The sequence below is a fragment of the Oncorhynchus mykiss genome, chromosome 5 (assembly GCF_057628025.1).
Source record: "Oncorhynchus mykiss isolate SJ-2025 chromosome 5, ASM5762802v1, whole genome shotgun sequence".
In the NCBI taxonomy this organism is placed as follows: domain Eukaryota; kingdom Metazoa; phylum Chordata; class Actinopteri; order Salmoniformes; family Salmonidae; genus Oncorhynchus; species Oncorhynchus mykiss.
In genome coordinates, this window is record NC_143026.1 from 75,276,404 (window position 1) to 75,303,077 (window position 26,674).

At 43.9% G+C, this 26,674-nt stretch overlaps 2 protein-coding genes across 26 annotated transcripts in view; one reads left to right on the forward strand and one right to left on the reverse strand.

Moving 5' to 3' along the window:
* The first annotated feature begins 2,288 nt into the window (after positions 1-2,288).
* cbr4 (carbonyl reductase 4) lies at positions 2,289-6,548 on the forward strand. The gene is made up of 7 exons (XM_090236701.1): positions 2,289-2,328; positions 2,589-2,750; positions 3,673-3,819; positions 3,987-4,107; positions 4,273-4,409; positions 4,584-4,718; positions 4,948-6,548. The coding sequence occupies exons 1-7, from the start codon at positions 2,289-2,291 to the stop codon at positions 4,986-4,988; spliced, it is 783 nt and encodes a 260-aa protein (XP_090092827.1). The 3' UTR covers positions 4,989-6,548.
* Positions 5,960-26,674, reverse strand: part of palld (palladin, cytoskeletal associated protein) — a 95,083-nt gene continuing 74,368 nt past the window's right edge. For 5 of the 25 annotated variants that reach the window (XM_090235956.1, XM_036978351.2, XM_090235965.1 and 2 more), the window contains 12 exons: positions 18,757-19,437; positions 17,357-17,495; positions 16,731-16,832; positions 15,977-16,015; positions 13,180-13,401; positions 12,632-12,781; positions 10,891-10,979; positions 10,086-10,218; positions 8,685-8,892; positions 8,324-8,489; positions 8,010-8,143; positions 5,960-7,919 (listed from right to left, as the gene is read on the reverse strand). In XM_090235956.1, the coding sequence (XP_090092082.1) occupies positions 7,759-7,919; positions 8,010-8,143; positions 8,324-8,489; positions 8,685-8,892; positions 10,086-10,218; positions 10,891-10,979; positions 12,632-12,781; positions 13,180-13,401; positions 15,977-16,015; positions 16,731-16,832; positions 17,357-17,495; positions 18,757-19,437 (2,224 nt within the window). In that variant the 3' untranslated portion in view covers positions 5,960-7,758. Of the gene's footprint in view, positions 7,920-8,009; positions 8,144-8,323; positions 8,490-8,684; positions 8,893-10,085; positions 10,219-10,890; positions 10,980-12,631; positions 12,782-13,179; positions 13,402-15,976; positions 16,016-16,730; positions 16,833-17,356; positions 17,499-18,756; positions 19,438-26,674 lie in introns of all 25 variants that reach the window. The other 20 variants (XM_036978352.2, XM_036978350.2, XM_090235961.1 and 17 more) reach the window with 5 other exon arrangements.

The window sequence follows — 26,674 nt, forward strand, 5'->3', positions numbered from 1 at the left end:
CACAAAAAGGGCTTCACAGGCAAGGATGTTGCTGCCAGTAAGATTGTACCTAAATCAACCATTTATCGGATCAGCAAGAACTTCAAGGAGAGCGGTTCAATTGTTGTGAAGAAGGCTTCAGGGCGCCCAAGAAAGTCCAGCAAGCGCCAGGACCGTCTCCTAAAGTTGATTCAGCTGCAGGATTCGGGGCACCACCAGTACAGAGCTTGCTCAGGAATGGTAGCAGGAAGGTGTGAGTGCATCTGCACGCACAGTGAGGCGAAGACTTTTGGAGGATGGCCTGGTGTCAAGAAGGGCAGCAAAAAAGCCACTTCTCTCCAGGAAAAACATCAGGGACAGACTGATATTCTGCAAAAGGTACAGGGATTGGACTGCTGAGGACTGGGGTAAAGTCATTTTCTCTGATGAATCCCCTTTCCGATTGTTTGGGGCATCCGGAAAAAATCTTGTCTGTGGGGTTGCTTCTCAGCCAAGGGAGTGGGCTCACTCACAATTTTGCCTAAGAACACAGCCATGAATAAAGAATGGTACCAACACATCCTCTGAGAGCAACTTCTCCCAACCATTCAGGAACAGTTTGGTGACGAACAATGCCTTTTCCAGCATGATGTAGTACCTTTCCGTAAGGCAAAAGTGATAACTAAGTGGCTCGGGGAACAAAACATTGATTTTTTGGGGGGGGTCCATGGCCAGGAAACTCCCCAGACCTAAATCCCATTGAGAACTTGTGGTCAATCCTCAAGAGGCAGGTGGACAAAAAAAAACGCACAAATTCTGACAAACTCCAAGCATTGATTATGCAAGAATGGGCTGCCATCAGTCAGGATGTGGCCCAGAATTTAATTGACAGCATGCCAGGGTGGATTGCTGAGGTCTTGAAAAAGAGGAGTCAACACTGCAAATAGACTCTTTGCATCAACTTCATGTAATTGTCAAAAGCCTTTGACACTTATGAAATGCTTGTAATTATACTTCAGTACTCCATAGTAACATCTGACAAAAATAACTAAAGACGCTGAAGCAGCAAACTTTGTGGAAATTCATATTTGTGTCATTCTCAGACATTTTGGCCACAACTGTATATTGTTATATACAACCCAGGAATTTCAGCAGTGCGTTTTGGTTCAGTTGTTATCCGTTTTTAGCAGTTTGATAGCAGTTTTAAGAGTTAATTGTATTAACAAATGACAGGACAATGATATCAAAAGTGAGTATTGCATTTTGAAAAGAAGATTCTTATTATTGAATATGGAAGGGGATTTTGGTGCAATAAGAAAGTGATTTTGTGTGTACTCATTCAATTGTGCTTAGAGATTTGGATCAAACCATTTTGATCTATTTTGATTTTGGTGCTTAGAGTTAAGAAAATGTACTACATACTTGTGAAAATTGCACCAAAGTGATTTTAAAAAACGATGTACAAAACACAGATCAGGTCACAATACAAATGTAAACGCCTGGTTTTCACTTAAAATGGAGGTCAAACACAAGCCCCAACAGCCAAATACTACATTGAGTCTATATAACAATGCATGCCTTTATTACCAGGAGAATAGGTCCTTGCTGTGTCTGCTTTTCCCACAATGCAATCAACTCTAAGGTGGTGCTCTGTGAGGTAGGTGAGTCATGCGGTCTCTTGTCTGTGTGTGTGGTGATGCTCAGCTGGATAATATCTAAAGGAGCTGACAGGGTCTCTCTGAGGTCACACTGGTATGCTTCATCCAGATGATGGGTTGCCATGGAGATCACTTATTCCAATTTGTGAGCATGACTGTGGTGGACAGAAGGGGGTAGGTGGCCCGATGGGGGATACAGGGACAAAGAGTTGGATATTGAGATAAAGAGAATTGCTTGCTTTTTATCTGACTTGGCTCTGTTGGCTTCTCTTTTCCCTCGCTCCCTCTCTCCTGTCAACTCTGACTGTCTGGTTCACTTTGCTCTCTGGTATCTAATGGTATTGGGTACTCTAACAGATTAATGAGGTGTCTGTTTAATCAATGAGCCTTGCTCTGGCATGACCGGGCCTTCCTACTGGAGAAGGAGGGAATCATTAGCTCTACTACAAACAGTGTAAATGTGTGTTTGTGTACAGAACATGTTGGTGAGGTGGGTAAGTCTATTAGATACGCTATATATTCATATGACTGAGTGAGGCGGTGTAAATATCTGTAGATGTGACCAAGAGTGATTTATGGATTGATACAAGGTCATAGACTCGAGCATACAGTAAATATTAATGTATGTATGCAAGAAGAAATAGAGAGTGTGTGTGTGTATACTGTGTATATATGGTGAGGAAGACTGCAGAAAGTGTGTCTGTGTTTGCAGGTGTCATTGGACTACAGGGCTGTGAAGGAGGAAAATGAGGTCATGATGTTTAGGATGATGATCTGAATACAAATGAAGCGTTGTCTCACACACACACAAACTGTCTCTCTCCATACAGTGCATAATACATTTCAGTCAACACCTAAAAAATGTTGCTCAACAGTTTATGTATTTGTATTTTCCATCTGAGCGTGTGGCTCATAAGACGGGTCAAACATCAGCTTGTGATTTACCCTCTTCTTTACTCTCCTGTAACCCAGTCACTGAGGACAGCAAACACATCCTGAACAACTTCCAAATGTTCCAAACCGTCCAGCTGTGTTTGTCCATTGTTTTTCCACTGGTGACATTGAGCCGGGCTTCTGGACCTTGGATCAGAAGGAGAGTCAGACAGAGACAACCTTACGGGTCCAAAGAGGAACGTAGGATAAAAGGTTGAGGGTAGGGTTAGGGTTGAACCGGATGTGGACATGAAGCTAAAGTTAGGGTTATGTAGCCTCGTCCCAAACCAGGCTTGACAAGACTTGATTTTGGAGGCATGGCAATGAGACTAGGGTTCGGCTTGAACTGGGATGTTGACATGAAGCTAGGGTAAGGGCTGACCTAGCCTACGTTTAACCCCTAGCTCAATCCTAACCCTAGCCTAGATTGTATCGTAATTTATAAACTGTGGACAGGCTCTAGTTTGGTTGGTTTCAAATGTCTGTGGGTCCAGCTACTTGTGAGGGGCCACTGGCACTAGCTGTGAGATTTGTGAGTGTCTCTTGTTCCCCCATGTGGTTGAATTAATAAACACACTATAGAACAAATGGCGACCTCCATGTGTGTACTGTGCCAATGACCCACTAACGTATACTCACGTTATGATAATTATATAGAGAGAAATACCAAATTGTTATCCATCTTAAACGACAACAGCGTTGCGTGAAAATGATCTTGGTAGCATAGCTAGCTGTTAGATCACCAACACCAGGGGTGTAAAACTCATTCCATGGAGGGACTAGTGTGCTGTTTTTTTTTTCTTCATTTTCCTTTCAATGAAGACCTAGACAACTAGGTGAGGGGAATTCCTTACTAATCCGTGACCTTAATTCATCAATTAATTACAAGGGAGGACCGAATGCCCGCAGATATTTTTCCGTCCCTCTGGAGTTTGACACATGATCTACACAGACAGTGCAGGGAAGTGACTGTCTGGCTGCATGGGCTGCCTGGGTTTAGGGGAGTGGGTGCTCTGAGAGGTCAAGGGGGTTCAGTAGACCTTAAACCAGGCTGCCCCTGAAGCCACTTGCCTATGTCATCTCATCTTTGATTTGCTCTGCGCTGTGTTTTGGTCTCCTGCAGGGCAGGGGCATTCCCAGGCTGTGTGTGGGGGCTCCAGGGGCATTGGCAGAGCTGTATCAATGCTGCTGGCAGAGAGATGCTGCAGGGTTGTTGTGGTGTCCAGGAACCAGCATGCTGCACAGGCCACTGTGGCGTCCCTCGATGGAGGTACGGTATAATACCTGCAGGGGTGTCATGCACCTGTTTGTTGGGCTCTTCTGTTCACATTTTCAAAACCAGATGATGAGCCTAGTGCCACACTAACTACTGTTGTTAATTAAATACAGCTCTAATTTTCTGTTAACCTAATGCTAAATCAATCTCTCATGTTCTAGCTGACCATGTGGGCTTTTGTTGTGACGTCTCCAAAGGAGAGGAAGTGCAGAAGACGTTTAGGATTATCCTGAAGACTTGTGGAAACATTTCATACCTGGTCAATGCAGCTGGCACCAACAGGTGTGTGACTGAATGAATCAGTACTCGCATAGGTTAGTTTCATACCTTCACTACACCCATGGCAGTCTTAAGCAGGTGAGCTTGCATGTGGAAACGTTCTTTTTTTTTAAGAACTCGTCCATATCCTGTGTGTGTGTATGCACCTCCCTGTCTGTGTGTGTTCAGGGATGGTCTGTTACTGTGGACCAGGCTAGAAGACATGGTGGCTATGCTTCATACCAACCTACTGGGGAGCAGGTTGAGCTGCAATGCAGCGCTACGGAGCATGCTCCACACTCAGGGAGGGGCCATTGTCAACATAGGTACTGTTACTGCATGTACAGCCCCTTGTCATTATTTGAGATATCAGATGCATTCAATGTTGCAGTTTGGCCACAAGGTGGTGGTTGTGGTCCAGGTAATAAACACAATTTCCCACTTCACTTTACCTTGAGTTAACCCAATTACTGTGTTCATGTGATCTGTGTGTACTGTAGGCTCTATGGTGGAGTTGAAGGGGAACGCAGGTCAGTGTGTGTACAGTGCCAGTAAAGCAGGTCTGGAGGGCTTCACTCGCTCTCTGGCCAAGGAGGTGGCCTCGCGAAACATCAGGGTTAACTTGCTGGCTCCAGGTGTGGAACTGTCTCTTCCTCCGTTCTTTACTGTTTCTCTCTTTCATCTGTCTGCTTATTCTCCTCAACTCCTAGCCTTTGCCCTAGTCTGTTTATGATTTTGTCATCTCTGTCATTGGCATGCTAAATTAGAAACAGTCTTGTACTGTACCTAGGATATTAGTTTCCACTGTTCTCTTGGCTCGAATTTAGTTCTGTCCTGATCCTGTCCTCCCTTCTCTTCCGCTAGGTTTCATCGGGACAGACATGACAGCGGGGCTGGGGGAGTAGGTATGAACCATCTGTTTTTAAATATCTGCTTTTAATCAGATTTTTAATATCTGCTTTTCGTCTACTCAAGCTCATGTCTTTTTAACTGATTTTGGAGTGTACTTTTTAATTCTGATTCACCTTGCCTTTGAATGTGAGGAAATTAGTGCTGAGCAGAATTACTTTAATTTCATTTAGTTCTTTTTTTGTGAGCCAACGCGCCGTTTCTCTAGAGAGAAACCAAATCATTCGCTAGAGAAGTCAAGAGCTATGTAGGAGGCCGGGGTGAATGGAGTTGTAGGTTTCATTAAGCAAATATTGAACGTAGTTCACCGCAGAAATGTGGTAATTAACTACAATGACCATAATCCATTTCACCTGTTCTTACCGGCTCAGGTCAGAGACGCGTACACTTTTACGCCTACTATACGTTAGGTTAGATGCACACAGACCGCATGAGAGAGGAATGTGCACAACGTCGAGGTTGATAGAGGCTGTTTGTGAAAGTAGGCCTTATCTACTTTGAATAACTAGTAAAATGATTTCGTCAGACAGCTCTGCAGCATACTTTGGCAAACTAGCCTAGCTAAATAGGATGACTAAAGACAGTACAATATAGTATTGCAGAGATTTGAAATGGTATCATCTGTTATTTCCTCCAGTGGATAAACATTGTGTCTCACTGGAGAGTGCTAGTCCCCTCACCCAGCTGGTACTCACCAGTCACATACATTTACATGCCATTAGAAGCCTTCATGGATCTGGTGCATCTGCGCTCAGCTGCTGTCTGCCATGTGAGCTGTAATCATTGTGTTATTTAACCTAAGATCAAGGTGGAGACAATTTAAACCTGAGATCAAGGTAAAATATAATCCAATAAGATTCTTCAATAAAGAATGGAATTTTCCCTGTGATGGATAATATGGCTGCTGAGTACATTGGTGTGGAATTGATTTGTCCAGGGTCTCCTTACTCAACATAAACACGGTAACTCCAGACTTAGATTTTTTTATTATCTTTCATAAACTAACATGATATCAGGAGAACATTCCATATACAGGCACAGATTGGCATATAAATCAAAAAGGTGTCCTATATGTTTGTGTGACCAGTCATGGCAGGATGAAACAACATGATCTGAACAGATACAGCCAGATATGCCCATTTGGTGATACAGTAGTGAAAGAAAATATATAATTACTCATTTCAATACAATTCTGTGCATATATTCTCCCTTCTAAACAGTTTATAATTGTCAAAAATACTTGTCATAAGTGCCTCAGAAAAATATGGACAGATAGTGATTGAAATAGGCCCAAGTGATCTTTTAAGGCAATATAGTTTTAAAAAGTGTGATATTTTAATACAGTCAGGATTATGTTTTGTCATTGAACATTAGAGAAGATACATCATTTATGTCAAGTTTCTTGGGAAAGTAAATCGTTTTTTTTTCATACAAAAATAAAGCAGACCATCTGTAGTGTGTGATCAATCCACTGAAGCCATTTTTAGGACTGTCTCATGTGTTTGTGAAGATTTTAAACTGAAACATCAAAGGAAATAAATGATCTCCAGAATCTGTCATAACGGTCATTTCATCATCATCAACATAATCCATTGCTTTGTCATCTTCTCACACTGAATTCCATTCTGAAAAACCTGCTTTTGTCTGTTCTTGATGTCTCCCACTCACGTATCACACAGTTCACAAGCGTTGAAGTGACTGTTGACACTGGGCTGAGACAGATCTTGTGGGCCTCCTAGCCCAGGATAACCCCTCATCCTGTCCCTGTTATAGTCAACCTTCACATGCCAGTACCTCCTAGCATGTCACGGACCTCTCTTTCCATCAATCAATCAATCACTGAAGTTACTATGGTAACACAAAGCTCTCAACGGTGTCTGCATCATTCAGCCAACATTCTCTTTTTCACAACTCATCTAAAGTTACTAAACAGTTTTAACTTCCAAGGTCATTTGACCTGACAAAAAAACAGAAGCGAAAAGTAAGTAAGGCCCGGCCTTGTGCAATATCTATGGTAATTATGATAAATGTTGAACCATGTTGAACAATGCTGATATCTAGGGTATTGTGCTACTTGTAACAAAAAAAAAATAGACACTGCTGATATCCATATTGTGCTGTGATACCCATATAAAATAACTTTGTTTTGGGGTCTCTTCTGGGAAACATGATGTGCTGCTCCCATGCTTTGGACTTTCCATTGCAGATCCAAAGTCTGTCCCGTTTCTAAATATCTCTGCCCCTACAATTTGGTGCCTTTGTTGAGGGAGTCTTTCATAAAACGTCATCCATTTAGATACAGCGTTACAAATGGCAACATTGTAACATGCATAATAATGCTACTTTCAACTTGAACTTTAAACCTTTAATCATAATTGTTACAGAGAGATCATGTGCGACATCTCAGACATTTCAGAGGTGAACACACTTTTGTGTGGTAATGGCAGTTTTACAATCGAAAATAAACTTCAATGGCCGCTCAGGGTAGATTCCTCTGCTTTAATGGTTGACAAAATGGAAACATCTGATCCTAAATTGGGATCCATGTTTGATTGACACAGATATTATGGGGTGTCACGTTGCCCGTCATCCATCTTCCAGAAAGGTATCTGTGGCCTTGTTGTACAACACCTCGGATGGAGGGGGTTACATTTACCCCTATGTCTGGGGAGAACGGGGCGGAACAGGGCTGGTACTGGGGTCAGGGGTTAGTTTTAAGGCATTACATTAGGGACTTGTTTGGGCATGTGGTGCCCCCGTTGGTCTCTACAGGTCATCACTCTCCACCAGGCCTCCCGGCTGCAGGGGGCTGGAGTCGGGGAAGAAGGCTGCCTTCACGTCCAGTCCTCTCTCTGTCAGCGCTGCATAGCGACTCGTCGACGGACGCACCTTCTTAGGCTTGGGAGTGTTGGGCTGCTGCCACTGAGCTGAGGAGAGGAAAGAGGGAAGGAGTATATATGGATATAGATTTTTTTGCAGTTTACATTTGGTCCTGTGTGTTTGTCTGGGGGACTTACTGTGGACGTCGAGTCGTGCAGTGCTGGACACAATGCCAGCCTCGTTCTTGGCAGACACGGTGTACCAGCCAGCGTCCTCCTTCATTGCTGGTTGGATGATCATACACAGATAGCCACAGTTGTCCTGGTGCATGCTGGGAAAAAAAATATTCAACACACACCCTTAGGACCGAGTTTCACCGAATGTTGTCAGACCATCAATATCTTTATCTTTAAGCATCTCCAGTTTAGAGAGGCTGCTTACCAATGATATTGGTATTCTATTGGATTTATGTAATACAAGCCATAGACGGTGAGTGGTAGTGCTGTCTTACCTTATCCTGTCTGTGTTGTGCGTGAAAGACTCATTCTCTTTCTTCCAAAAGATCTGCGGGTAGGGAACAGCCGACACACGGCACTCCAGACGCACCGGGTAACCCTCGGCAACACCAGTGTTCTGTAGCTTCTCGATGAACGAAGGGGCCTTGTGCATCTCTTTGGCTGGAGACGAGAGAGACGAAGGTTAATCATATCAAACTATGATGCATTGTGATTAGTACTACATTATTTGAAGCAACAACTAAAAGTAGACAAAGTGTCTTTTATATCTGAGAAGACATCTGAAATATTGTGACAATGTTTCAATGCTGTTCATCTGTCTATGCCTATACACATATGTACTGTATGGGTGTCTACCTGCTACAATGAGTTCCAGGTTGAAGGAGTTCTGTCCAGCGCGGTTGCTGGCAATGCAGGTGTAGATGCCTGCATCACGGCTGGACACGGGCTCGATGACCAGCGAGTGGACGCCATTCTCCCTCACCAGCATCTTGTGGGCGGAGTCAGGGCGGATGGTCTCACCATTCAGCTGCCAGATCAGGTCTGGTGTGGGCAAGCCACTCACCTAAAGGGGGAACACAACAAACACTCAATAACTCATTCATCACGTTGTGTTTATTTATACAATGTAAGGTTTTGAATCTGGAGCTGGAGCATGACAGTGTTTATTTGCAGGGTAAATGTGCTGGTATTTATTTGCATTGTGAGTACGGTATTATGGTGTGTCTCTGTCTGCAGTGTGAGATCAACAGTGTTTTATTGTCGTTTGTCTGGAGTCTCCCGGTCGCATGCATGTTTTCTCATGGGAACTGCCTGGCCTGTGAAAGGACCTGCCTCTCTTTTCAGCACCCGCTGCATGCCAGAGAAACCCTACACCTGCCCCTCCTTCAGTTGTGCACGGTAGAGCCCACCTATGTGTGCGTGTTTGTGTATGTGCATGTGTATGTATCCGGCCTTGAGTTTATTAAGTGCTAGAAGTAGAATTAAGTAATTTGTTGTTGAACATTCATGTAGTACACTTCCTGTAGTCCATTTTGGGCATGGAAAGTTTGAAAACTACAAATAATTTGGAAGTAAATATCATTGACGACTCACTCTGTTTATTTTTTGTATAAAAAGAGAGTCTTGTTATAGCGTGTGAATTCCGTGTATGGTGCTGTTAGGTTTTATTATAGTTTTGTAACAGTTTTCTAATTGTCTGACTGCCGCAGGCTGCAGAGGAACGATTAGTGACCGAGGGAGAAACAGAGAAAAGGGAAGGCACAGAAAAAGAGAAAACAGAGGGAGGGAGAGTGTGGAGGGAGAAATAATGGTAGAAAGAGTGAGAGAATCCTCTTAATCCTAGCAAAATGACACTAGCATTTCCTCTCCTCACTCGCTCTGAGACATTCATCATGGAAGAGGAGATGAAATATATAGCCACAATTATTTATTCTCCAGTATATGGAATGCATAGGGAGGATGCCTTTCTCAGGCCCACAGACACTCATCACTGACACAGAGAGAATTTGAGGGTGGATCTGCACTCCTTTCCTCCGATTTACTATGTGCTCAACACCAGGGTTCATTTTGGAAAGTTGGAATGTTCCTTTTTTGAATTCTTAGAATCTGTAATGCTTCCAGTAATTGGATCCAATAATTCCAGTAATTAAAAGCCTCACACTCTTCCCTAACCAACAGGCCAACAATGGTAGAATCCTAAAGGTGTAGCTGTAGTTTGAGGTCAAGAAGGGCTGTGTTCAGGGGCCGTGGTCTCACCTTGCAGTCCATCCGGCAGAGCCTACCCTCTTGGACGATGAGGTCACCAGGCGCCTGCAGGAAGTGGGGGCGGAAGTGACGCTCCTGGATGTTCTCGTTCTCATCACCACTGTCTCTGGACCGAGACCTAGGTCTGAGGCGAGAGAGGGGGGAAGAGAGGGAGAGCAGAAAATAAAGAGCAGAGCAGAGGGAAGATAAAGGGTAAAAAGGAGAGAGATGAAGAGGGAGGGAGGCACTGATGGATATCTTAAAAAGCTTCACTCAGGCAGACCGGATATGAAAGCCTTATCTGGGAGTGGATCATATCAGGTTATTGGATTGTTGTGTGTGTGTGTGTGTTTGACAGTTAATATATTTGGGAGAGATATTTTATTGAAAAATCATTGCACAGATCAAGAACCAACAGGTGTTTCCACCCACCCACACTACACTATTCAACGAATATAAAAACGTCAACACAAAAAGTTTGATTTAATACTCTAATATCAACAAGTGTACTGTAAACCCTGTATATGCCCATAACTCTTTTAATAGTTTATAATAGCGGTATCTTAGGATGGATGTTCATACACCTGGTGTATTGACCACTTATTGTGAATGAGTGTGAGTCTGTACTTGCACAGTACTGATGCATTAAGGCAGTCCAGAAGCAAATAATAGCCAGCAAGAACCCTGCCAACACATTTCTAAAGCCCATTATTAATTATGAATAATAGCCAACAGTGTTCGTTTGTCCTTCTTCTCCCTGTGTCTGTCAGGCAAAATGACTGACAGCCATCGTGCCTGTCAGTCATTGTGGCCTTACCTGCGGATGTGTCCAGGTGCAGAGCGCTGGCTCCTCCCCCTCTGGTTCACTGCCTGGACCATCATCCTTCCAGTACAGCTCACCCTCCCCTGAGAGAGAGAGAGGTTATCTCCACCCTGCTACCACAAAAATACTTCCACCCTGCTAACATACAGCAGGTAAACAAGTATTTCCCATGACTGTGCCTCAAAACCAAATGTCTACCTGAACCACCACTCCACCCTGGACTTGAACAGCCTTTAAGACCAGGTCTGCCCACCTTCGTCTGGACCCTAAAGGGCACCACCCTCAACCGCAGCCCCAACACCTCACACAGGAGCAACAGCTCAACAGACACCCCGCCCAGACCAGCGGCAAATTTGGTAGAGCAGACCTAACTCACTCTATTAAATTAAAACAAGACAATTTTACATTTGGCTATTCAAAAGGAAATTATTTCAACAGAGAAAAATGTCATCCTGTGTGCTACCTATAACCCTCCACTAGAATCCCCATACTTTAATGAAGACAGCTTCTCCATCCTATAGGGGGAAATGAATCATTTCCAGAACCAGTCCCCTAAGCAAGCTGGTCCTGGGGCTCTGTTCACAACACAAACACACCCCACAGAGCCCCAGGACAGCAACAGAATTAGACCCAACCAAATCATGAGAAAACAAAAAGATAATTACTTGACACACTGGAAAGAACAAAAAAAACAGAGCAAACTAGAATGCTATTTGGCTCTAAACAGAGTACACAGTGGCAGAATACCTGACCACTGGTACTGACCCAAACTTAAGGAAAGCTTGACTATGTACAGACTCTGTGAGCATAGCCTTGCTATTGAGAAAGGCCGCCGTAGGCAGACATGGCTCTCAAGAGAAGACAGGCTATATGTACACTGCCCACAAAATTAGATGGAAACTGAGCTGCACTTCCTAACCTCCTGCCAAATGTAAGACCATATTAGAGACACATATTTCCCTCAGATTACACAGATCCACAAAGAATTCGAAAACAAACACAATTTTGATAAACTCCCATATCTATTGGGTGAAATACCACTGTGTCATCACAGCAAGATTTGTGACCTGTTGCCACAAGAAAAGTGCAACCAGTGAAAAACGAACACCATTTTAAATTCAACCCATATTTATGTTTATTTATTTTCCCTTTTGTACTTTAACAATTTGCACATATGACATTTGAAATGTCTTTATTCTTTTGGAACTTCTGTGAGTGTAATGTTTACTGATAATTTTAGTTTATTTCACTTTTGTTTATTATCTACTTCACTTGCTTTGGCAATGTTTCCCATGAATTGAATTAATTGAGCGAGGGAGTGAGAGGGCGATATAGAGAGACGTTTGCTTGATGTTTATGACTGGTCATACTCAACTAAAACCCATGTCAGAGAGGAAGTACAGAGAAGAACAGTGTGTTAAAGTTGGCCAGTCTGTTGGAAAGGCAGCGGTACGTGAACTCTCGACCCTCATGAAGGCTTTAGTGATTTCATGTCTCACCCGACGCCCGCTTCCCCAGCTGGCTGGAGACCCTTTTCTTCTCCGCGGCTCCATTATTATGGAACTAATGACTGCTAACAGTACCAGCACCACTGACTGGTCCTGATAATGTGTGTTCATAGATACAGTATGTCCCCTGTGTACAGCAGTTTGGTGTGAATGTGTGTGCAGGGTTTTCTATATGGGATATGAGTCAGTCAGGTCCTGTGTGTGTTGGGTGGGTCAGGTGTTCTCACCTCAGGGTTACCAGCCATAATGGTGTAGTTGCCGTCATCGTCCAATGAGGCGGCGGCTGTGTGGAGGTTGCAGGTCCCGTCAGCGTCACGGCTGATCCTGTAGTGTTCACTCCTCTTAGAGATCTGCTTCCCATCCTTAAACCAGTAGATCTATAGTGGACAGGATAGACACAACACAGAGTTACACAATGACCTATAGGAGCAGAGAGAAAGAGAGTATATTATTATATTATACTGCAATCCCCCCTCTATCGGCCCTCTCTTTTTCTCTCTCTTCCGTTCATCTGATGCCTGTCATCACCCAGTCATGACAGAAGCCCTATGAGCTAGGGATAGGCAGTGGTGGACTCAGATGTTAGTACACCAAGCCTGGCCCTTATAGCAAATCACTATACATGTACCTCAACCTACTACTAACAACACTACACATCCTCAACTCCCAATTCACAGAACAATACTGTATGTTGGTACATTAAACATTTACACCATATAACAATACACCCTGAATAAAGTGACAGTAAGAACGGCTGATCAGTGTGACCTCTGACCTTTGGCTTGGGGTCTCCAATGACCTTGCAGGAGAAGGTGACGGGCATGCCCTCGAACACCTTGTAGTGTTTGAGCTTGCTGTCGAAGAAGGGCACCACCCCGGTGCCGGTGGCATCCTCGTCATGCTGCACATCGTCGTCAGACTCCTCCACTGGAGAGCGCTCCAGACGGAACTCGATCTCACTGATCAGGCGTTGCTCAAAGCTGGACACCTTGTACTCCTGCAGAGCACACAGAGAGGAAGCAGGGTTAATGCTGGGTGATGGAGCTCAAAGAGCATCAACACAACTACAGGAAGAGACGGAAATCAGAGGAACTGGATCACAGAAAGAACTGATGAACAAGAAGCACACTCCGCCACGAGCATTTTGTGTCACTCATGCATGAATTCATTGATTTATTCATTCTTTCATTCATTCAAGCACAACAATTCCTTTTTCTCACATATACCCAGTTTCTCCCTATTCCCTCAACTATATCTCTATTCCTCCCCTCTTTCTGTCTATTCTTCTTGCTCTCTCAATTCCTCCTTCAGTCTCAATCTCTCACCATCCTGGCTCGGGCTGTCGAGGCAGAAGCAACATCTGGAGAGTAGTGTGAATTGACTGACAGATAATTACATGCCCAAGACACAGCTGCAGGAGTCTCTCTCTCTCTCTCTTCGTCTCTCTCTCTCTCTCTCCCGCCCTTAATTGCTTGTTATTGTTTTCTCAGTTTTTCGTTCACTCGCTCATGCACGTACACAAACAAGAGATATATAGGACATGTGACACGTAACACACACACACACAGCAACAGGTTCATCTCATAGTTATAATGACAGTGAACCATGTTCATATTAGTATCTTATGTCAGGGTGGTGTTGGGAACAAACTCATGCATGCTCCGATATTTGATTAACATATCAAAAGTGACCAATTAACAAACACTAAATGAAATCAACATGTACATTAAAGTCCCAGTGCATTTGAATTTCTTGTTTTATTTACATTTCCACACTGAGGTTGGAATAATACTGTTATAGTTAATAAATAGACCAATAAGAAATAGGGTTCCAAACCTCTCTTCCAATAACAGCTAGTTTTCAGTCTTTACTAAGAAGCCATTTTTGTTTATATTTTAATTCATTTTGTACAATGTTAATAGAAAATCACAATAAGGTACTGAATTGTTCCCCAGAAATAACTTGATATTTAGATGTTTTTAAACGCTGCATTGGACCTTTAAACATGCCAGACATGTACAGTGACAAAGCCTTGGACATGCTTACTCGCTTTTTCAGGAAGAGCATTGGTCAGTAATTGGGTACAGTCAGCACTGGCTTAAAACTACAGCTGGTCAAAGGCTCTGTAACCACCACAACGACCATAACAGAACCATGAATGAACCTGCTTAAATCAGCTTTTTGTCAAATGTATGTACACTACTTTTCGAAAGTTTGGGGTCACTTCGAAATGTCCTTGTTTTTGAAAGAAAAGCATATTTTTTTTGTCCATTAAAATAACATCAAATTAATCAGAAATACAGTGTAGACATTGTTAATGTTGTAAATGACTATTGTAGCATGAAACGGCTGATTTTTTTGTGGAAAATCTACATAAGCATACAGAGGCCCATTATCAGCAACCATCACTCCTGTGTTCCAATGGCACGTTGTGTTAGCTAATCCAAGTTTATCATTTTAAAAGGTTAATTGATGATTAGAAAACCCTTTCGCAATTATGTTAGCGCATCTGAAAACTGTTGTCCTGATTAAAGAAGCAATAAAACTGTCCTTCTTTAGACTAGTTGAGTATCTGGAGCATCCTCATTGGTGGGTTCGATTACAGGCTCAAAATGGCCAGAAACAAAGACCTTTCTTCTGAAACTCGTCAGTCTATTCTTGTTCTGAGAAATTAAGGCTATTCCATGTGAGAAATTGCCAAAAAACTGAAGATCTCGTACAACGTTGTGTACTACTCCCTTCACAAAACAGCGCAAACTGGCTCTGACCAGAATAGAAAAAGGAGTGGGAGGCCCCAGTGCACAACTGAGCAAGAGGGCAAGTACATTAGTGTCTAGTTTGAGAAACAGAGGCCTCACAAGTCCTCAACTGGCAGCTTCATTAAATAATACCCGCAAAACACCAGTCTCAATGTCAGCAGTGAAGAGGTGACTCCGGGATGCTGGCCTTCTAGGCAGAGTTCCTCTGTCCAGTGTCTGCGTTCTTTTACCCATCTTGATCTTTTCTTTTTATTGGCCAGTCTGAGATATTACTTTTTCTTTGCAACTCTGCCTAGAAGGCCAGGACAGTTTTATTGCTTCTTTAATCAGGACAACAGTTTTCAGTTGTGTTAACATAAGTGCAAAAGTGTTTTCTAATGATCAATTAGCCTTTTAAAATGATAATCTTGGATTAGCTAACAAACGTGCCATTGGAACACAGAAGTGATGGTTGCTGATAATGGGCCTATGTAGATATTCCATTTAAAAAAATAGTCATTTACAACATTAACAATGTTTACACTATTTCTGATCAATTTTATGTTGTTTTAATGGACAAAGAGCTTGCTTTTCTTTCAAAAACAAGGACATTTCTAAGTGACCCCCAACTTTTGAGCAAAAATAAGTTATCCTTATCAGTTCATTCCCAGGTTTCAAGGTCGGATCCTGCTACAGTCAGAGGGTGTGTGAACACATCTAATATCATTATTATCAGTGTGGCTTTGTTGAACGGCTTAAGATTGGGGAGTGACCACACACAGTGAGTCAGAAAACGAGCGAAGAGAAGGAAGGAGAGAAAGAGGCTTGAATAACCTTTTGAGGGACAGATTCTATGTCAGAGGAACTGGAATCCTGTGAAGAGAAAAGAACAGAGGTGTGGTCTCTGTGTTACTGTATGATGTCATGTCCTGAGGTCCAACCGCACACCAAAACATGTGTATAATTACCTGCATTCACACTAAAGAGTGTAACAGCACGAGCAGTCTTATACAATATATTAACATTATGACTGTAACCACCATTTCCACAAAACACACACATTTCCATATAATTTGCTCTGAATTGGAACGTGCAATTGTGGCTTTTATTCTCAGGTAAACTCACAGCCCCAGGCAGAGTGGTGGCCAGACAAATCTATCAGACAGGGAACCAGGTTCAGTCCCATGGGCCTCCAGGCAGCCAGAGCCCAACATCATTACAGGATAGCAGCCTAGAACAGCCTGACCTAAAGACCACCGTCACTGTCTGCAGCTATGAGAGGACAAACCCTGTGCAGCTCACTTCTAGAGTCTGTGTACTTTGCAGTGAGACTTGGCTTTAGTCAATGAAACAAATCTGTGTGTGTTCTATACTGAGGTTTTGTGTTTAGTAAATCTTTAAGACTAAATTTGTAAGTTAATATTTCCAGTTATAGCCTATATTTTATACTTCATCACATTGGTGTGTGACTGCAAACTATGACTGAATGTGTAGCTGAATATGGACCATACACATGCAATAATACAGTGAGCTAAGGTGTAGCACACAGATGGTCTTCCTTGGCGTGCCTGCTGTAGCAGCAGCGTACCTGTGTAACTGGCTCCTCATCCTGCTGCTGTGTGTTTAGTACTGTGGCTGCGTTGTCTGCCCCCAGCAGCCTGCGAGCCATCTTCTCCTCATAGGTTAACCTCTGAAAGCACCGATTAATGGGTCAGCTGGGGTTAGTGTGTCAGTCGCAACAGCAACACACACTCATTACAAATATTAAGACATGGTCTTCTGGAGATAAATGGTTGTTAATGAAACTATTAACACTATGAAATGGATGACATGGAGAAAAAAAAAGTTGGACTCAAAAAAGCTGCTTGTCTATGGTCATATCTGTAGTATAGTTATGCTACGTAGTATGTATGTCTGTGGTCATATCTGTAGTATAGTTACGCTATGTAGTATGTATGTCTGTGGTATAGTTATGCTACGTAGTATGTATGTCTGTGGTATAGTTACGCTATGTAGTATGTATGTCTGTGATCATATCTGTGGCATAGTTACGCTATGTAGTATGATTGAATGGTTGGAAATTAAATAGGATTGACATTTGACTTGATGGAGTGATTGTATTAATGAATGTTACAAAACAGCTTCATTCCCTAGTTACCTACAAACACACAGTCATCTACAGTGTTGTGAAGGCAATCAGTAACACACACACACCTGTTGTCCGTTGCTCATGCGCTCCTCCTTGAATCGTAGCTTCCTCTCCAGGTCCTGAATGACAGCATCCTTGGTTCCCTGGATATCAGAGTCTGAGGCCAGGCGTGGGGTTCCTCTGGACTGCTTCCGGGGAAAAGCACTGCTGACAGAACACAACAACAGACCAGGAGATTAGAACATGGCATCCCAGACCTTTAAACCCACTTTACTCAATAGCGGCTGCTGTGTCGTTCTACAGTAGATCATGATATATCATCTGTTGTTTGTGTGTGTGTTGGACTGACTGTGATTTATTTGAAGCTGTGATAGTCAGAATAAGCCCCTTCTCCTTCTCCTCTCTCGTTCCCTCTCTCTCTCTCTCTCTCTCTCTCTCTTATCTGTCCAACTCAAGCATTCTACACAGGGTCCTCTTATCTCTCTCCCCTGCTGCAGGAATGCCATGGTGAGGGGAAAAACAGTCAGAGGAAAGGGCTTGATGATAAGGGGGGGGGGGTGGAATGGCCCTGTAGGAGGAGAGTGTGTTTGACAGCAGAGTATAGTGGACGCTTTCTCCAGCCAGCCAGGCATCATCAGACAAATCAGAGTCAGGATCATCTACACAACACCAGATCTCTATCAGTTAACTAAACATAAACATGACCAAGCTCACTCTGGGTGCATCCGCCTCATAGTCAGGACTGGCCTGAGATGGTGGAGCTTTTTTGACTTGAGAAATATGATTGAATTTTGGAAAATTCCCAAAAGGTGCCATCTAGAACCCGAAAAGGGTTCTTCAGTTGTCCCCATAGGAGAACCCTTGAAGAACCCATTTTGGTTCCAGGTAGAACCCTTTTGGGTTCCATGTAAAACAATTTCCACAGAGGGTCCTACATGGAACCCAAAATACTTCTACCTGGAACCAAAAAGGGTTCTCCTATGGGAACACCTTCAGTACCCTTTGGGAGTGCAGCAGTGTGAGTTGAAATCTCAGCTATGCATAAACCCTTCACATTTCTGTTTCTTTGACTTTGACACTCCCTTCGCACAAGTCATTGTGTATATTTTCCATATGGGCAAAACATTCTAACACACACACCCCTCAGGAGACGGTGCTCTCTGAGCTGAGGTTGAGTGTATGTCTGTAATAGCCCTGGTCTCTGTGCTCTAAACATGCTGTATAAGAATGTAAACACGTCATCTTCCATCTAGCAGCAGACCTCCAACCTCTGCTAGGCGGCAGGCTGTCCTGATGGGGTTGGAGGGAGAGGGAGAGCCAGCCTGGCTACAGGCTGTCACTCACTGACTGATATGCACACATTACACTCCCATTTGACTGGGGAATGAAAGGGTCTGAAAATATAGGGTACTGCCCCACAGAGAGCCAGTGTAACTGTGTGCACAGTCAGTGTATAGATACTCACATAGTCCCGTTCCCTTTAGGCAGGCCCAGGGCGTTGAAGGATGGGCTAGTGGGTGTGGCTGGAAGGACAGAGGCCAGGAAGCCAGCAGATGATTGGGGCATGGAGGTGAAGGGGGAGGAGCTGTTGGAGTGGGCGAGGGAGTAGGGGGGAGCCGAAGAGACAGGTGGAGGAGGGGGAGGAGGGGGTGGAGGGAAGTCTTTGGCAGGGCCTGACAAGGATGAAATGCTGCTACTGAGGAATGGAGGAGGTGGAGGTGGGAAGGAGGGAGAGGAAGGGGACTGAGACTCAATGCTGCCGCCCTTACTGAAGGGAGGCAGGACAACCCTGGTGAAGGGTTTTTGTGAGGTGGGTGGGGAGAGGGGGGAGGGCAGGCTGGAACCAGAGGACCCCGAGGACTGGGTGACATAGCCCCCCATAGGGCCAGTCCCCCCAGGGCTCTGGGCAGCAATGAACTGCTTTGGCCGGGCGTAGTTGAAGGTACTGGTCTGCATGGCGCTGCTCTCCAGCTCCTGGAAGGAGGGAGGAGGGGGAAGAGGAGGAGAAGGCAGAGAGGGCACTTCCGGGGGCTGCTGTGGCAGAGGCGGGACTTCCTGCTCTTGCTCCTGATGTTGGATCCAATTGGCTGCTTCCTGCTGTTCCAATATAATCTGATCCTGCAGCTGCTTCAACTGTTCTGCGTTCCTGGAAGGATGGACACAAGGGCATCATCTACTGGACAGTGGGATCACTGTGAATGATCGTGTCAAACAGTTTTAAAAAATTCAACAAAATGGACAAAGTTCAAACAAGCTTGTCTGCTAAGTGAAAGCAGGAACACACACACACACACACACACACACACACACACACACACACACACACACACACACACACACACACACACACACACACACACACACACACACACACACACACACAGGTAGACCAGAAGCATACCATAAAGTGTGGACCAATGGAATTCATACAGTACTTTACTAGACTCCTGTATATCCACATCTTTGTGTCAGGGTCAGTAGAAATGTAGAAATGCCCAGAGAGCCAGGCAGCAGTAGTTTCCTCCCCCAGGTCACCAATCAGCACATAGGACACATACCCGTTAACACACTACATCCTCTCAACCCCACTAAAACGCTGGGCAGGATGAGTTAACACTGCTACAAGGTTTCAGGCACGTTGTAGAAATGTTACGAAAGCATTCGACTGTCATCCCTTTTCCCATGACTGACACAATACTCCGTTCCCCGCCTCTCTCTGGTTACGCAAATTACATAGACAATTGTGATTGGCAATTTAACAATCAGAGAATGAGCATCCCAGTCATGCTGAGACATTGCTCTAAAGTTACAGGCTGTTACTGTGAGTAGTTGAAAAGCACACACAGAGTTGTGGGGATGACATCAGCACTGGACCGTCCAGGGTTCCTCGATCAGGAATTACGTTTTTTCACCAGCCTGGAATTGATAGCTTGTCAGGCCTGAGGTTAAAGGGTTCAGGGGGACCACTGTGGGGTGTGGTTAATTCAGCTAGCCATCTGAGCTACCATCTGTGTAGCTCGGATGTGTGTGTGTGTGTGTGTATAGTATATACAGTGCCTTGAGAAAGTATTCGTCCCCCTTGAACTTTGCGACCTTTTGCCACATTTCAGGCTTCAAACATAAAGATATAAAACTGTATTTTTTTGTGAAGAATCAACAACAAGTGGGACACAATCATGAAGTGGAACGACATTTATTGGATATTTCAAACTTTTTTAACAAATCAAAAACTGAAAAATTGGGCGTGCAAAATTATTCAGCCCCTTTACTTTCAGTGCAGCAAACTCTCTCCAGAAGTTCAGTGAGGATCTCTGAATGATCCAATGTTGACCTAAATGACTAATGATGATAAATACAATCCACCTGTGTGTAATCAAGTCTCCGTATAAATGCACCTGCACTGTGATAGTCTCAGAGGTCCATTAAAAGCGCAGAGAGCATCATGAAGAACAAGGAACACACCAGGCAGGTCCGAGATACTGTTGTGAAGAAGTTTAAAGCCGGATTTGGATACAAAAAGATTTCCCAAGCTTTAAACATCCCAAGGAGCACTGTGCAAGCGATAATATTGAAATGGAAGGAGTATCAGACCACTGCAAATCTACCAAGACCTGGCCGTCCCTCTAAACTTTCAGCTCATACAAGGAGAAGACTGATCAGAGATGCAGCCAAGAGGCCCGTGATCACTCTGGATGAACTGCAGAGATCTACAGCTGAGGTGGGAGACTCTGTCCATAGGACAACAATCAGTCGTATATTGCACAAATCTGGCCTTTATGGAAGAGTGGCAAGAAGAAAGCCATTTCTTAAAGATATCCATAAAAAGTGTCGGTTAAAGTTTGCCACAAGCCACCTGGGAGACACACCAAACATGTGGAAGAAGGTACTCTGGTCAGATGAAACCAAAATTGAACTTTTTGGCAACAATGCAAAACGTTATGTTTGGCGTAAAAGCAACACAGCTCATCAACCTGAACACACCATCCCCACTGTCAAACATGGTGGTGGCAGCATCATGGTTTGGGCCTGCTTTTCTTCAGCAGGGACAGGGAAGATGGTTAAAATTGATGGGAAGATGGATGGAGCCAAATACAGGACCATTCTGGAAGAAAACCTGATGGAGTCTGCAAAAGACTTGACTGGGACGGAGATTTGTCTTCCAACAAGACAATGATCCAAAACATAAAGCAAAATCTACAATGGAATGGTTCAAAAATAAACATATCCAGGTGTTAGAATGGCCAAGTCAAAGTCCAGACCTGAATCCAATCGAGAATCTGTGGAAAGAACTGAAAACTGCTGTTCACAAATGCTCTCCATCCAACCTCACTGAGCTCGAGCTGTTTTGCAAGGAGGAATGGGAAAAAATGTCAGTCTCTCGATGTGCAAAACTGATAGAGACATACCCCAAGTGACTTACAGCTGTAATCGCAGCAAAAGGTGGCGCTACAAAGTATTAACTTAAGGGGGCTGAATAATTTTGCACGCCCAATTTTTCAGTTTTTGATTTGTTAAAAAAGTTTGAAATATCCAATAAATGTCGTTCCACTTCATGATTGTGTCCCACTTGTTGTTGATTCTTCACAAAAAATACAGTTTTATATCTTTATGTTTGAAGCCTGAAATGTGGCAAAAGGTCGCAAAGTTCAAGGGGGCCAAATACTTTCGCAAGGCACTGTATGTGTGTGTGCGTTGTGTAAAGTGCTGATTAGTGGGGAGGAAACCACTGCACAGGGTGCAGGGACTGATAGCTCCAGAAAGACTTAAAAGACCAGCCTGTCGACAGCCACATCAAACAATAAAACATTTTAAAAGGAGACCGGAGTACGAAATGTGAGGAAGTTTTGCCAATGTTGTCTTCCATTATGACAAACGCTCAACAGAGTGATGACCTCTGCGGGGTCAAGGACAAGACTAGGCATGGTCATAAAATACGTGATAATAACATTGTAATAATGTAATTGATTTCGGTACAGACGGGAGAGAGACATACAAGTACTGTACTAGGGACAAGGTGTGGCACATCTCTTAAAGGGAAATGTGATGAAACAACAAAAACAAACACGTCTCTGTCGCATCTTGTTCTCAGGCAGGGGTGAGTCCTAATGATGGAGTATTGTATTCTGTCACAGAGGTATGGCTGCATGAGGATTTCACACACTGAGCCCTCCTACACGGTCTACTCACTGTACAATCATCACTTCTGGCCCGGCCTGGTCTGGGATCAGTGGATGGGGAAACTAAGACTTTCAGGAGGTTACTGATCCTACTGATTTCCTGTAATTCTACACATTTTGCCATGGGACGTAGCGAAATTGTTGCCGTTTTAAAGTCCAAGTGTAGTCAAACTCACCTCTCAGTTTATTAGGTACACCACCCTGTTCACGAAAATGTATCGTTCCTACAGACAATGAGTCACGTTGCCGTGGCTTGCTATATAAAGCAGGCAGACAGGCATTGAGGCATTCAGTTACTGTTCCATTAAATGTTAGAAATGGGCAAAATGAGTGACCTACGTTAGGTGCCAGGAGTGCCAGATCCAGTGTCTCAGAAACGGCCGTCCTCCTGGGCTTTTCACGCACTACAGAGTCTAGGGTTTACCGAGAACAGTGGAACAAACAAAAAACATCCAGTCAGAGGCAGTCCTATGGGAGAAAACAGCTCATTGATGAGGTTGAAGGAGAATGAAAAGAATAATGCACAAACAGACAAATAGTGGCATAGTACAACAGTGGTGTGCAGAACGACATCTCGGAATGCACAACTCGTCGATCCTTGTCATAGATGGGCTATTGCAGCAGACGACCACACCGGGTTCCACCCCTATCAGCTAAAAACAAGAAGAAGCGGCACGATCAGTGTGCACACGATCACCAACACTGGACAATTGAGGAGTGGAAAATGTTGCGTCATGCTGATGGCAGAGTCAGGATTTGGTGTAAACAGCATGAGTCCATGGCCCATCCTGCCTGGTGTCAACAGCACAGGCTGGTGGCGGAGGTGTAATGGTGTGGGGAATGTTTTCTGGCACACGTTAGGTCCCTTGACACCAACTAAGCAACAAACGTTTCCAACACCTTGTAGAATATATGCCTGAAGATGTCAGGCTTTTCTGGAGGCAAAGGGGAGTCTGACCCAGTACCAGATGGGTGTACCTAATAAACTGTCCAGTGATGGAAACACTGAAATGGTGAACATGATGATAATGCCCTTTTAGTGTAAGAGTTGTTTGAAAAGATTGACTCATGGATTTACCATGCTGTCGATGAGTTAATAGACCAATAAGAAACCTCTGACCCGTCCGACGCCGTCACAACTTCGGCAGCTGCAACTGGCCCGTCCGACGCCGTCACAACTTCGGCAGCTGCAACTGGCCCGTCCGACGCCGTCACAACTTCGGCAGCTGCAACTGGCCCGTCCGACGCAACTTCGGCCCCCTGATGGACCGTCACGGATTCCCTCGGTACTGCTGCTCATTCCGTGCACCAGTCTTGGAGGTTTACGACACCGACCTCTAGGCGTCACTGAACTGTCTCATTACGCACACCTGACTCCAATTCCCCTGATTTAATAACTGTATATATGTGCCCTCTATTCACCATTGTCTCGTCGGTTATTGTTCCCATATCCTTTGGTCTTGTGAGTACCTGTGCTTTGTTGTTTCGGCGTTCGTGCTGCATGTATTGTGCACTTCTTATTACGGGTCTCGTCCCATGTATTGTTGTGCACTTGTTCTTATGGGTCTAGTCTCATGTGTTGTTCTTACGGGTCTCGTCTCATGTATTGTTCTTACGGGTCTCGTCTCATGTATTGTTCTTACGGGTCTCGTCTCATGTATTGTTCTTACGGGTCTCGTCTCATGTATTGTTGTTACGGGTCTCGTCTCATGTATTGTTCTTACGGGTCTCGTCTCATGTATTGTTCTTATGGGTCTCGTCTCATGTGTTGTTTTTACGGGTCTCGTCTCATGTATTGTTCTTACGGGTCTCGTCTCATGTATTGTTCTTACGGGTCTCGTCTCATGTGTTGTTCTTACGGGTCTCGTCTCATGTACAGTGTATTGCGGGTCTCGTCCCTTGTATTTATTAGCGGTTTTACCTCACTCTTTTGTTTGGGTTACATCCCTGTGTTTTTGTGTACGTGTTTGTTTTGGGCTTCGTCCCCCTGCCTTTGCATGGCATGTTGTACTTTGAGTGGAGTATTAAAACCCCCTATTACATATTCCTGCGCCTGTCTCCAATCATTTATACAACGTGACATTGTATACTGGAATGAAAAAAGGGGGGCGAGTAAACTACGCATCCTATGTCCACTCCCTGCTTTGAAGGGGTAAATTACAGGGACATCTTTTACTTGCGACTGGGGGCTTGTAACAGGACTGCAGAGTGGGAACTCCAGAACACACATGAAATGGAAGAGTTATCTTCTCAGGGTAGCAGAAGGGGAGAAGGGTATTTGGGAAAGCTATAAAACCCCAATGTGTCAGAGACCTTCATGTTAATGGCCCAGTCTTAGTGTGACTAGTAGTGAGTCCTTCAGAAAGCCTGGGTAGAAGACTATAGCTACAGCAACATGCCTTGTCATCAGGACTCCACTAGACCTGCATTCCCACAATCTGTTCCAGATGCTGAATAATCAGGAAGAGTTTTTTCTGCTATTTTTCATTTTCTGTCCGAGGGTCCACCCCCCCACACTCCCTCCCCCAGCCTCCTCTCCCTCTTTCTACTGTATTTTGTATTTTTATTTTACATTGTATTGATTGCTGTTTTGTTTGACATATTTGTTGTATAACTGTGATCAGGACACCCTTGAGAATGAGACCCTGATCTCAATTTGTTTTTCCTGAATAAAGAATAATAAAGAATAATAATTAACATGTTAAGAGCTAAACAAGTGAACATTTTACAATAAAATGTCAGTTCTGTCAGTGAAAACATCATAAGACAGATATTCGACATGCTTCCAGATCATTTACGGCGGCAGGTAGCCTAGTGGTTAGAATGTTGGGCCAGTAACCGAAAGGTTGATGGATCATATCCCTGAGCGAGCTGACAAGGTCAGATAACCCACTGTTCCTAGACTGTCATTGTAAATAAGAATTTGTTCTTAACTGACTTGCCTAGTTAAATAAAGGTAAAATAAACATGCTCCCATCATTAGTATACTCTTAGAAAAAAAAAGTGGTATCTAAAATAGAGAACCCTTTCCACAGAGGGTTCTACCTGGAACCTATCGGGACAGCCGAAGAACCCTTTGGAACCCTTTTTTCTAAGAGTGTATCAACAGTGGAACTTCAGACCCAAATAAATAATCACTCCAACCTGTCATAACCTGTGTGCTATTGTAGGTTACAGTTTATAAGAATTAGCACAAGTGCAGTGCACTTTTCACCATGTGTTTTCCTAAAAATCCCAGCAATGTTGGACATTCAAGCCTCCACCAAAAGAGCACTTTTACAAGAATAGTTTGGCATCTGCTGAGAGAGCCAGCCTCGGCGTCCACTCCTCTATACCGTTTTCATTCCTTTTTTGGCTATGTTCTCTCAGCGCATGAGGCAGAAGCGCCTCTCCTCGCCTCACCCGCTCGCTCAAGCAGAGGGGAAACACGCTTCATTTCCTCAGCGCCTTGTCTTTCTCTCTTCAACAGACTCCTTCACTGCCGGACTGCCTGTGTTGTGCGTTCAATCATGTGGAGAGCCTTTAAAACAGTTTGTCCACGTAGCTGCATCTGTTAATAACCCACCCGATGGTTTCCAGCCTGCCTAGAATATCTTGGAGAATCTCATTGCTAGGAGCCCAGTTTGAATTTACAAATAAATCCAAAATGTTGTCTTAGTGTTTTTTCTCCGGTCTCTAGAATTCTCCTGAGTATATGGGGGGGGGGGGGGGCAGAGTAGATGTTGGCTGGCTATGACTGACTGACATCATCTCCTTGCCTTAAAAGGTGTTCTTTCTTTATATAGAACAGTTACTACAGTCCAATTCCACTTTCTTATTTTACTAAAGGGCAATCACACGATGAAGAGATATTTGTCGCACTTTCCGCATATGACTAACTTTCCAATTGTATTGTATGTCAACTCTGACATTTTACTTTAATTTCAATGTTTCCATTGAATTAGCATTTGTCAGATAATATATTATCATATATTATCATATTGTCAGTGAGAAGATCAGACAGTGTAATTGTTTAGCTTCATCAGTCTGCCTCCAGGATAGCAGGTGTGGGCCAGCCTGACACTACGTAACCCTGACACTGTGACCCTGCATGGTCCAGCCTTCAACCAGATCTGCCTTGCCAACATCCACCTATGAAATTACTCAGAGAACTATTCCATCTCTCTCAATCAAGCTCTTTCTCTATTGATAACCGAACAGGACGGG